Source organism: Asterias amurensis, chromosome 16 (genome assembly GCF_032118995.1).
Source record: "Asterias amurensis chromosome 16, ASM3211899v1".
Lineage (NCBI taxonomy): Eukaryota > Metazoa > Echinodermata > Asteroidea > Forcipulatida > Asteriidae > Asterias > Asterias amurensis.
The window spans coordinates 615,993-628,758 of NC_092663.1; the positions used below are offsets into that span (position 1 = coordinate 615,993).

The 12,766-nt window shown below is 37.7% G+C and overlaps 2 protein-coding genes across 2 annotated transcripts; one reads left to right on the forward strand and one right to left on the reverse strand.

Moving 5' to 3' along the window:
* Positions 1-95: 95 nt before the first annotated feature.
* On the reverse strand, positions 96-12,736 carry LOC139948910 (ASNSD1 upstream open reading frame protein-like). Its single transcript, XM_071947273.1, has 6 exons — positions 12,659-12,736; positions 12,315-12,492; positions 10,894-10,947; positions 9,427-9,502; positions 7,236-7,332; positions 96-3,620 (listed from the first exon to the last, which is right to left on the reverse strand). Exons 1-5 carry the CDS (start codon positions 12,691-12,693, stop codon positions 7,283-7,285), a joined length of 393 nt encoding a protein of 130 aa, XP_071803374.1. The 5' UTR covers positions 12,694-12,736; the 3' UTR covers positions 96-3,620; positions 7,236-7,282.
* LOC139948909 (E3 ubiquitin-protein ligase TRIM56-like) lies at positions 5,441-7,229 on the forward strand. The gene has a single exon (XM_071947272.1). It carries the CDS (start codon positions 5,989-5,991, stop codon positions 7,108-7,110), a length of 1,122 nt encoding a protein of 373 aa, XP_071803373.1. The 5' UTR covers positions 5,441-5,988; the 3' UTR covers positions 7,111-7,229.
* Positions 12,737-12,766: the final 30 nt, after the last annotated feature.

The following is a 12,766-nucleotide window of genomic DNA, read 5'->3' on the forward strand; positions in this document are numbered from 1 at the left end:
AAATCTCAATCTTAGAAAAAAAATGAAAGGTACATAATGCCATCACTGAAGAAACCAGCTTCATTTTAATGCATACAAATCGAACTTAAAAAATGTGGTCAAATAATAAAAATAAATAAAATCACAAGGCATAAGTCAAGCATTTTTTATCAATAGTTTGTAATTTTGTTTATTGGAATAGTACAGTATAACACATTTGGCTTGATCAGAAATGTATAATGTTAAATCACAATAGTTAAAGGCAGTGGACACTATTGGTAATTACTCAAAATAATTATTAGCATAAAACCTTTCTTGGTGACGAGTAATGGGGAGAGGTTGATAGTATAAAACATCGTGAGAAACGACTCCCTCTGAAGTGACATAGTTTCCGAGAAGGAAGTAATTTTCCACAAATTTGATTTCGAGACCTCAGATTTAGAACTTGAGGTCTCGAAATCAACCATCTGAACGTACACAACTTCGTGTGACAAGGGTGTTTTTATTCTTCATTATTATCTCGCAACTTCGATGACCGTTTGAGCTCAAATTTTCACAGGTTACGTTATGTTATGCATGTGTTGAGATACACCAACTGTGAAGGCTAGTCCTTGACAATTACCAATAGTGTCCTCTGCCATTAAACCTGCAATATTGTATGTTGATTTAAAGACACTGGACATGTTTGGTAATTGTCAAAGGCCAGTATTCACTTTTGATGTATCTCAAAATATGCATAACATAACAAACCTGTTAAAATTTGAGCTCAGTTGGTCGTCAAATTTACAAATAGAGAACAATGAAAGCAAAAACGCCCTTGTTGCACAAGTTGTGTGCTTTCAGATGCTTGATTTCGAGACCTCAAATTCTAATTCTGAGGTCTCGAAATCAAATTCAAATATTTTAGTGAGAAATCGCTTCTGTCTTAAAAACTATGTTACTTCACAGGGAGCTGTTTCTCATAATGTTTTATACTATCTCCAGCTCTCCAGTTTTATACTTTGTCCAGCTCTCCATTGCTCGTTACCAAGTAAGTTTTTAATGATAACAATTGTTTTGAGAAATTACCAATTGTGTCCAGTGCCTTCAAAGGAATTGTATAATGCTGAACCATGGTTCTATAAGGTTATATCGCAAATTGTATAAATTTATATCGCAATTGTATCAGGGAAATATTGCAATAGTTAAAGATTATATCACAATCATATAAGGTTATATCGCAAATGTAAAAGGTTATATCGCAATCGTATAAAGGTAATATCGTAATTGTATATACAGTTATATTGCAATTGTATAAGGTTTTATATTCAAGGAATAATGACCCAGGATTCTGTGTTGTTTTTGTCTTGGAATTTTGACATTAAATTTGCTTTGACACTGTTGCCCATATTGAAGTTTTAAGTAAAATAGTCTTTTACGTTTTGCATAATTGAACATTAGGAAAGCTCTTTAAAAGAACTTCCAAGTGTGGCCTTTGAATTACTTATAAAAATTAATGGATGAGCAGTTAATATGACATGGGTAGTCAGCCCAGTGATCTCCATGACCCCTCCTAAAATTCCAGCCCGGACGCCCACGATTATGAATTGTAAATCAAGAACTTGTGGTTCAGTAACTAGACGCTTGTCATTTTTAAAATAGCGGTTAGCTCGGTAGCATTTGAACCCAAAACCTTGTCACTGCAAGTCCTGTAGTCTAACCACTGAACCATCACAAAATTGTCATTGTAAAATGAGCAGTTAGCTGGTAGATTTCGAACCAACAACATTCTGATTGCAAGTCCTGCAGTCCAACCACTGGACCACAGTTAGCTTGGTAGGATTCGAACCCACAACCTTGTGATTGCAAGTCCTGCAGTCACACTACTGGACCACAGTTAGCTTTATAGGATTCGAACCCAGAACCTTGTGATTGCAAGTCCTACAGCCTAACCACTGGACCACAGTTAGCTTGGTAGGATTCGAACCCACAACCATGTGGATGCAAGTCCTGCAGTCTAACCACTTGATCACAGTTTGATTGGTGGGATTCAAACCCAGAACCTTGTGATTGCAAGTCCTGCAGTCCAACCATTGGACCACAGTTAGCTGGGTAGGATTCGAACCCACAACCTTTTGATTGCAAGTCCTGCAGTCTAACCACTGGACCACAGTAAGCTTGTTAGGATTCGAACCAACAACCTTGTGATTGCAAGTCCTGCAGTCCAACCATTGGACCACAGTTAGCTGGGTAGGATTCGAACCCACAACCTTTTGATTGCAAGTCCTGCAGTCTAACCACTGGACCACAGTGAGCTTGTTAGGATTCAAACCAACAACCTTGTAACTGCAAGTCCTGCAGTCGAACCACTAAACCATCACAAAATTGTGATTCAGTAACTAGGGAACAATACTTATATTAGTCATTGTTAAACCAGCAGTTAGCTTGGTAGGATTTGAACCAACATATATGTGATTGCAAGTCCTGCAGTCTAACCATTGAACCACAGTTAGCTTGGTAGGATTCAAACCAACAACCTTGTGATTGCAAGTTCTGACATACCCATCACCGGCAAATGTATGGTGAAAGTGCAACACAAAAGTAAGAACTACTTCATTGCATTTCTAATCCCACCAGGTATTCATCAGCCATTGTTAGGGTTGCAAGCTTGTGAGAAGATGAACATAATATAAAGAGAACTAAACATCACTAACACCCCTCCAAGTAGAAGATTTTGCAGATGTGTTCACCGGTGTGGCGGTTTCAACTTTCCGCTGTGTTCAGTTTTCCGAATGACCAAATACGGTAATATTACGTCATGCGATGCCTGCGCACAGCAAGCGAAAATAGTCTATTTTTAGTTGTACTGAGTCTTCCGTTACCCTCCGGTAGCTGTCATGGCCTGACGTGAAGAGCAAATGTCCAGTTGCAATCAGCGATTACTGGAACAGACGTGATGAACTTTCACAAGCAGACGACATGTTGTTCAAGGGAACTAAAATAGTAATCCCAACATCAATGCGCCGAAACATGCTTGAGAAAATCCATGAAGGTCACCTCCGCATTGTGAAATGTAAACGTACAGCCAGAGAAGTGATGTATTGGCCTCGCATCAACCAAGATGTACATGTAGCTGACATGGTAACAAATTGCCACTCATGTCAAACATACCAGCCAAAGCAGACGGCAGAAACACTCCAGCCGCACCCTACTCCCGACCGTCCATGACAAACATGATCCAGGTGCCTCGCAATTGATACAGTAACCTCAAAATTGATCCAGGAACCTCTAAATTTATCCAGGCACCACAAAAATGATACAGTAACCCAAAACTTGTTTGGGCACCTCATTTGATCCAGGCATTCAGAATTTGACTGGCATCTTAAAACTGATTCAGATACCTTATTGTTAGTCCATAGAAACAGTAAGTGATCCAGGGCCCGCTCAAGTTGATCCAGGGTCCACTAAAGTTGATCCAGGGTCTGCTCAAGTTGATCCAGGGACCTTCCACTGCAGGCTGCGTCCCTCGCTGTACAAACGTTTCAACTTTTTCTGCCATTCATCTTGATTGTCTTTGGTTAGTTCCAAGTACTTGCGGTAGAGCTGCACAGCAGTCCGGGCATCTTCAATACTGTCATGAGTCTCTGATTGGATGTTCACACCTAGTCAATAAGAACAAGTCAATAAGGGAATCAATGTGTGGTTTAAAACCTGTTGAGGCCTGGTTCTGTTCAAGAAAAATTTGATAAGTTTACAAGGCCTTGTGAACATTTTCTGCTCTGCTCTAGAATTGCAAAGAGTATACAGTGCTCACACACATCGGTGTACTGGTAAATTCTCATAAAACCACATTGATAAAATACCTCAGAAAATTTCGCTATTCCTATTGGGCTATAGCCTTGTGAACATGTTCAAGAAAAATATGATAAAATCACAAGAAAAAATATAATAAGTTTACAGGGCTATAGGCTTGTGAACATGTTCAAGAAAAATATGATAAGTTCACAAGGCTAAAGCCTTTTTGAGGTGAAAGGAGTGTACTGTTTAGTTTGGGTGTATACACACAAATTTACCCAAACCTTAAAGACATAGCATTGTGTCCGCCATATCTCAAAAAGGCTTATAGCCTTGTGACATGTTCAAGAAAAGTATGATAAAATCAGAAGAAAAAAAATGATATGTTCACCAGGCTATTTATATATGTTCAAGAAAAAAATGATAAGTTCACAAGGCTATGTTAACATGTTCAAGAAACAACCCAAGAAAAAATTCACAAGGCTATATGCAAACATGTTCCTTGCAAACATGTTCAAGAAAAATATGATAAGTTCACAAGGTGAACATGTTCAAGAAACATATGATCAAATCACAAGAAAAATATGATAAGTTCACAAGGGGATAGCCTTGTGAACATGTTCATGAAATATGATAAGTTCACTTGGGTGGGGTATTCAAGAAACATATGATAAAATCACAAGACGTTATAATCTTACTTTGGTAAAAGTTACTCTGTCATAGAATGAAGTAGTACGCACTGATGCAATCACTAGCTGGAATTTCACAAGCATTATTGATTCTTGGGGATTATCTGGTCCTTTTATAAACTGCCTTTTGTGGGTCAACAAACTTTCCACATTGACCATAATGTAAACAAGTCAGTTATAGTTCTTATACAAGATTTGTTTCAATCCCACATTAGCTAACCTGGGTGTTCTCACATGCAGTGCATTTATCGTAAGATACAAATTCAGAACAGCAATAATATATAAAACCTAATACGTAATCCTCATTGTTATGCTAAATTAAACCCATTGCTATATTGGAATATGAATGACACAAAACCAAATTGGATGCACAAATTCTGAACTTGAAACTTTGGCAAAGTTTGGCAAAGTTTGGCAAAGTTTGGCAAAATCGCTTTAAAAGCAGTGGACACTATTGGGGGATACTCAAAAAAATTTATTAGCATAAAACCTTTCTTTGTAAATGAGTAATGGGGAGAGGTTGATGGTATAAAACATTGTGAGAAACAGCTCCCTCTGAAGTTGTACAGTTTTCGAGAAAGAAGGATTTTTCCACGAATTTGATTTCAAGACCTCAGATATAGAATTTGAGGTCTCGAAATCAAGCATCTGAAAGGCGACAACTTCGTGTGATAAGGGTGTTTTTTCTTTCATTATTATCTCACAACTTTGACGACCGATTCAGCTCAAGGTTTCACAGGTTTGGATACACCAACAGTGAAGGCTAGTCTTTGACAACTACCAATAGTGTCCAGTGTCTTTTATCCAAAATGCATGGAAATTAAACTGGCTGTACTTTTTCCGAAATTGATCTAGAAAACCTATATTCGACTGCACAGAAAATACCCAACATTACATTTTCTTGAACCTGATATATTCATCTTAATCCATAAAGTGCTTTGATCTCTTAATGAAAAGTATAAATAAATGCAACATTTTTGTTTGTTTATGATAAAATTAAACGAAACTCTAAAAAAAAATTCATGTGTGTATTTCCTTTTTCACTGTCCAGTTGAGTGGTTTTGGTTTTTCCCTGTTCCTGTTATTACATCAGTGCGGAAAAAAATATTACTTCGTTCTTGTCTTGGGTGACTGAGCTCCCTGTATTAGACACAAAAGACTTGTTCGTAATGGGCCCAAGCAGGGGAACCCCCACAGGCATGTGATTGCCATGTGAGGTCATGTGATTGACATGTGGCTGTTGTGAAGGTTTTATTTTATAATGCTCATTCATATGGAAATTTTGTTGATCAATAACTGCTTTCAAAACCTGACCCACTAGGGATTTTGCGGGTTTAAAAGGGGGCATTTCTGTAAAGCTTGTATAGAGTAAACTCAATTAGCTGGGAGACCACTGGGAACTGGTTTGCTACATCCACTTCAACAATTAAGGTATGCACTTAGTCTCAAATTCTTCCGATCATAAACGTCTTTGTGTTACCCCATACCAAGAGTGTCTTTTAGTCTTGTTTGGTTGGAATTTACAGAACCAAATATCAAATAAATAATGGCGTCTGCTGGTGACGAGAGAGTGTTCTCAATGAATGATTTGAAGGCTGCTTTACTGACCTGCAGTGTGTGTTTGGATTCAGAATCTGATGGTCAACTGAAGCTTCTCAACTGCCACCATACAGTGTGCACAAATTGCCTGACCCGTCTCATTAATGGCAAACCAGACTTTGCATGTCCTAAATGCCGCCGGGTCATGGCAGTTCCTACTGAAGGAGTACAAGGAATTCAGACCAACTTCATTGCTGCACAAATCAAGGATTTTGCCGATCAATGCAAGGTCAAGATGGACACTGTGGCTAAAGTAGCAGGAACTACGTGTAGTGGATGTAAGGAGATGGTTACGGATGCCAAACATCAATGTAATTACTGCGGGTATCTCTGTGATACATGTAAATGGAAACATTATGATGATAAAACTCTACATCAACACACCGTCCTCCCTCTCTCCAGTAAAGCCGTAAACAAAACGCACACAATCTTGGATTATTGTGCCAAACATCACCTATGCCATACCAATCTCTTTTGTGCAAGATGCAAAGTAGCCATTTGTAAGATGTGTAAGGAAATCGATCACGGAGATCATCGTCGTCAAGTACAAAGCATCAGTGAGGTTGCCACGGCCAGTATGACTGAAATGCAGGGTCTTTTGGAAGCAGTCATGCGGCGCCGAGGCGAGGTGCTTCTAAAGTTCCGTAAAGTCAGAGACGCAGAGGCAAGAGTCAAAGCTGATACCGGCAAAGCAAAAACACAACTTGGTTCATATTTTCAAGAGTGTCGTAACATCTTATCACAAAGAGAGTTTGAACTCATTGGTTCCGTGGAACATCAATCCCAGCAACTACAGAAACTTCTTCTTTACTCTCGAGTATTTGCTCAAGATTTGCACGCTAAACTGAAGAGCACTCTAGAGTATGCTGAGCATATCAACAAACTAACTCACCCACTGGAGGTCATCAGAGCAGTTAATGCATTGAAACCAGTACTGCTAAATTTAGCTGCAACTGACATTGATACCGATGTTGCATGTGGGAATATTCAATTCCTCACCGCACAAAAAGTACAGACAGACTTGGTATCATTTCAAAATGTAGTTGCATCTATTGGCAAGAGTAACTAGCTATTTGCTATCCAGTAGAATAGCATAAATAAACTTGGGCAATATCGATTTATTTTATTCACGATAAAAGAAGACTTGTCTATGACAATTACCAATAGTGTCCAGTGTCTTTACCTCTTTCTTACCTTATACTGGGTTGAATGGCTGTTTCTTTTAGAGTACATTGTCTCTGTTAGCGGTTGTCCTTTGATTTGAGATCTGCTGTCAACTTCCCCAGAGTCACTGAAATCAACAAATCAAACAAAAGATTTAGTAATTAGTTTACAAAAGATTTCCATAGGAAATCTGGATTCATTCTACAAAAGAAGATAGACAAAATATTGTAAATATTTCAAAGACAAGAGTTTAGAGAGGGCCCAATTTCATAGAGCTTCTTTAGCATACAATAAGCTAAGCACAACAAAAGTCACAATGGTCAAGTGGTTAGACTGCAGGACTTGCAATCACAAGGTTGTGGGTTTGAATCCCCCAAACTTCACTGTGATCCGGTGGTTAGACTGCAGGACTGGCAATCACAAGGTTGTGGGTTCGAATCCCCAAACTTCACTGTGATCCGGTGGTTAGACTGCAGGACTTGCAATCACAAGGTTGTAGATTCGAATCCTACCAAGCTTACTGTGATCCAGTGGTTAGACTGCAGGACTTGCAATCACAAGGTTGTGGGTTCGAATCCCCCAGCTAATCGCTGATTTCACAATGACTAGAATAAATATTGTCGTTTAGTTACTGAATCACAATTTTTTGATTTGTGTAATTCATAATCAAAGACGTTTTAAACCAATGTTTGTAGGAGAGAGATTGGCTGTTGCCAGCTCCCCTTGTGGGAGTTTGCCGAGTTCACTTGATGGGAAGATCATTCAAACGAAAAGTGCTAACGAGAAGAAGATACAGCCAAAATACCATGTTACATGTACAATTGTGACTGGTATCCTGCTCGTTTTTATTAAGTAGGGATTTTTCAGTAGTATTTTCTGCTTAAGCTCTATGACATTGGGCCCAAGTTTGTCTTTAATCATCATAGTATTGGTTTATTTTATGCTTCATACCCTAAAACCAGTATTAAAAAAATGATTTGTTCCTTTTGTATTATATTTCTCTGCGACATGTTCTGGATTTCTTCCATGTCTTCTTAGCTTAGCTTACTTTTCAACTTTGGTAATTGTAAATAGTATAATATTGTTTGTATTTAGCGCCATGATAATAATATAATAATAATAATAATAACAATAATAATAATAACAAATATTTAGAAAGCTCGCCATCGAAAACTTTATCACACTGTTACAAAAACTGAATGCACAACAAACAACTTAAAGGGTGGCTGCAGTGTTTTTTTTATTTTAATTTAAACGATTAAACATGACTTTTTAAACCTGAAATATTTTTTATATTTTTCATTAAATGCGCAAGTATTTCAAAAATGGTTTTCAAGATATAAGGGGAACCCACCCCGCCCCTAAAAGGAGCATAAACGTGACGTCATGTCGGGAACCCGAGCCGTCGGGCCCCCTGGCTGTGTGCGTATAGAGACGTGTGCACTATGTGGCCTAGTACCTAGGCGCGTGTAGTTAGAGACCAGACTCTTTTTGCCGACGATATGATTGAATTCCCGACCTGACATCGATGGTAGGGGGGCAGTAACAATCCACAAAAGGGGGGGGGGCATGACTTATTCACTAATTACGCAAGTGAGATATGTCGAGGAAAAAACAAAACACATTTTATTGAGGTTCAATACATATATCAGAAATAAATGACAACAAAGTTAACTGTTTTATTTTAATTCACTGCAGCATCCCTTTAAAGGAACATGTTGCCTTGGATCGGACAAGTTGGTCTTTTAAAAGCGTTTGTACCCGTTTGTTATAAAATGCATATGATTAGAAATACGTTTTAAAAGTAGAATATAATGGTCCACACAAGTACCACCCGAAATTGCATGGTTTTCCTTTTACCACGTCTACTAACACAGTCAGCCAATAATGGGAGTCAAATTTTTGGCTCCAGTAAATGGCCGACCGTGTTAGTTCGCAAAGTAAAAGAAAAACCATGCAATTTCAAAGCAAATATGTGTGGATAATTGTATTCTACTTTTTAAACATCTTTCTAACCATGCATTTCATTTCATAACAAACAGGTAAAAATGCTTTTCAAACACCAAAACGTCTAATCCAAGGCAACGTGTTACTTCAATTTTATCAGAAAAGCTACATACACAATGTTTAAAAAGAACGAGAAAAAGTAAAAAGGGCCATGAGCACTTTGATCGATTTGTGCACTTTAAAGTTTTCATTGTTATTTATGTTACGCACACACCTTCACAGTCCATCTTGCACTTGGCTGTTTCAGCAAGGAAGAAAACATTGCTGTTTTGTTGCTGTTGGTAAACTCTCTGGAAAAAAAAACATGCAAGATATAGTAATTTATCAAATTCTACTCTATTGGAGTCTTAAAAAGTTGGTAAACTAGTAGCAGTATTACTGTAATAGCTGTGGTGTGTAGTGTGATGTGTCAAATACCTGTATATTACATGTACTTATTAACAATTGGTAAACTAGTAGCAGTATTACTGTAATAGCTGTGGTGTGTAGTGTGATGTGTCAAATACCTGTATATTACATGTACTTATTAACAATTGGTAAACTAGTAGCAGTATTACTGTAATAGCTGTGGTGTGCAGTGTGATGTGTCAAATACTTCTGTATATTACATGTATTTATTAACAATTGGTAAACTAGTAGCAGTATTACTGTAATAGCTTTGATGTGTAGTGTGATGTGTCAAATACTTCTGTATATTATGTACTTATTAAAGGAACACGTTGTCTTGGATTGGTCGAGTTGGTCTTCGTGGAAAGCGTTCTGAAACTGTTTGTTGTAAAATGTATATGGTTAGAAAGATATTGTAAAAGTAGAACACAATGATCTACACAAATATGCCTAGAAGTTGCATGGTTTTCTTTGTACCCTGTCGACTAACACAGTCGGCCATTTATAGGAGTCAAAATTTTGACTCCCATAAATGGCAGACCGCCGTGATAGTTCGCGACGTAAAAAGAAAACCGTGCAATTTTGAGTGATACTTGTGTGGATCATTATATTCTATTTTTAAAACACCTTTCTAACCATGCATTTCATAACAAACAGTTTCAAACGCTTTTAATAGACCAATTCGACCGATCCAAGGCAACGTGTTCCTTTAGCAATTGGTAAACTAGTAGCAGTATTACTGTAATAGCTGTGGTGTGCAGTGTGCTGTGTCAAATACTCCTGTATACTACATGTCTTTCATGCCTTTATTAACAATTTCATGAGTCACTCCCCCCAAAAGATTAAGATTTTTGTGTTTACATTGTGTGTCTCCTACTATTTTGTTTTTGACAGTATGTTTGTGGGCACACAGGCCCAGGGGTCGATGTCACAAAGAGTCATGACTAGTCCTTACTAAGGAATAGTCCCAGGAGATATTGAAAACGTATGGATAGTCCTATAAGTTAAGATGAGAAACTCGTCCTAATTTCTTTGTGAAATTCGCCCCAGGGTTTTTGTGCTAAGCAGAGACAGTCCAGGCAATTGATTGGCACATGGGTTTGGGTTAGCTGGGGTCTAGCTTAGACCATGCTTAAGACCCAGTTAATTTGGCATTGTACTCCTTCAAAAACAATTGACATCTAATGCCAACCGCAGATTTCAACAATTGTTTAATGGTGTACAGTGCACCAGTTATTGAGTCGAGCCAGCTCTACTTGAGAAAATAGAAACACGAGGCGGTCGTAATACTTACATGCCCTCTTTTCATTGTTGATAACTCATTTTCCAACACTCTAAACTCATTAATCTAAAAGCAAAACAAAAGGGAGATGAAATAACTATTGCATTTAATTTATCAATAAAAAAAAGTAAATTGTAAACTACATATGCAAATTAAGTAACACAACAGTAATTTAATCATTTGCCAAAATAGAATCATTAAAATGAGGTCCAAGTTAACATAAGCATCATGATGTGATTCACAACACCTCACTTCACTCCTAATCTCAATTCAATTCAATATATTTATTTCATCACAGATTACAATTAAAAAGTGGAAAATATTTTCCCTGCGTGCACTTAATTTAGATACTAATAGAAAAACAAAAAACATTACATTTTAAAAACACAGAATTAATTACCAAAATTTAGTTAAACAATAAATAGGCTACTTCAAATTTTAAAAAGAGAGAAACCTCTTAAACATGCCTAGTAGCAGCTTGCCTATTGATTTACCCTGCGCTGTGGCCCAAGACGACAAGGTTGTAAATAAATTGATGATTCTCCTGTTGATCGTGGGCGCCCGGCAAATCTTGCAGGTCATGAATATCCATAAGGTGACGTCATGGTTGCTAGGCTTATGTGCGTGTGTACAGTAAAACATCAATATGTATAAGGTGACGTAGCAATGCGCTGTATCTGGAAACTACAACCGCGCAATGTCACCTCATACATATTCATATTTACTTTGTACACCACACAAATTGATAAATCAGCGTAGCCATACCGCGTCACGTGACATTGCCTCTTGGATATTCATGACTTGCAATATTTGCCTGGCGTCCCGACTTCTCACGTCCAACAAGAAGAGAATCATTAAAACAGCTCAACAAGGTGGGCTAATATTAAGTCTACATTAAAGAGAAAGTATCAAAGATTGGTTTTGTATCTCCTTAACCCAAAAATTACTGGTCTGAAATGGGGGAAAACGGATTGTTATGAAGTGTGAGTGCATCAAGGAGGGCTGGGGTGTTTTACTTTCATGCCTTATGATATCTCTGGATTCTAATAAAGTAACCATGATGCCTTAGGACAAAAATGTAATTAAATTTGTTAAGTAGTAATTGAATATTTTGGATTTATTTTGCACGCCATACTAGCTTCTGAATATTCAATAAATTTAAAATACCAACCAACGAAAGGTGTGAAAACATATGACGTTGCTCCAATGTCGTGCATGCATTTGCACTGTTAATGGCGGACTGTCTCTCGCAACGTAAAACCAAAATTTTAAAAATTTCAACACACCACACATTTGAAAAAAAAATACTTAGTTTTTGATTGTGAAAATTTTTCTGTTATCCTACTTCCTACTGAAAGCACATGACACCAGGATACCTACAGCACAGGTTTTAATAAACATTCATGTGAGTTAAATTTATCTACGTGGCTGACCTTTGACTGAATCTTCTCCTTAGATGACATGTTTTTTGCTGGTGTGGTGTTTTCTTTGGGCTGTTTTGCCAACTTTTTATTCAGATTCAGATGCAGATTTCGCACACGCCTCCTCCTCCTTGATGCTTTAGTTGCCTTTGCTTGTTGTTCTACCAGGCACATGGCTAGAGCCCAACCACTAAAAGGAGAATGATGTGACGTTTGCTAAATTTAATAGAGGGCGCTAGTTCAACAAATATCTCGCGCTAAAATTAAAGTTATGTGCTTCAAATTCATTTTGTTGACTCGTCACACTTAGATAATGATACAAAGAAAGGAACAAATACTGAAAACATAACCATTACCTTTTTATCTGCTCCATCGGATCAGGGCCTCGCATAGTCCGTGATTGAATGATAGGGTATTGAATGATAAGGTTTTGGAATGGAAGTTATTATAGCGCCCTCTATCAC

Bases quoted from the DNA above. Each gene is read 5' to 3' on its own strand.
- LOC139948909 (XM_071947272.1), top strand. From the start codon at position 5,989: ATGGCGTCTGCTGGTGACGAGAGAGTGTTCTCAATGAATGATTTGAAG.
- LOC139948910 (XM_071947273.1), bottom strand. From the start codon at position 12,693: ATGCGAGGCCCTGATCCGATGGAGCAGATAAAAAG. The intron at 12,493-12,658 runs GTAATGGTTATG...TTCTCCTTTTAG, and splicing joins CCGATGGAGCAGATAAAAAG to TGGTTGGGCTCTAGCCATGT. The intron at 10,948-12,314 runs GTCAGCCACGTA...TTTTGCTTTTAG, and splicing joins AGGAGAAGATTCAGTCAAAG to ATTAATGAGTTTAGAGTGTT.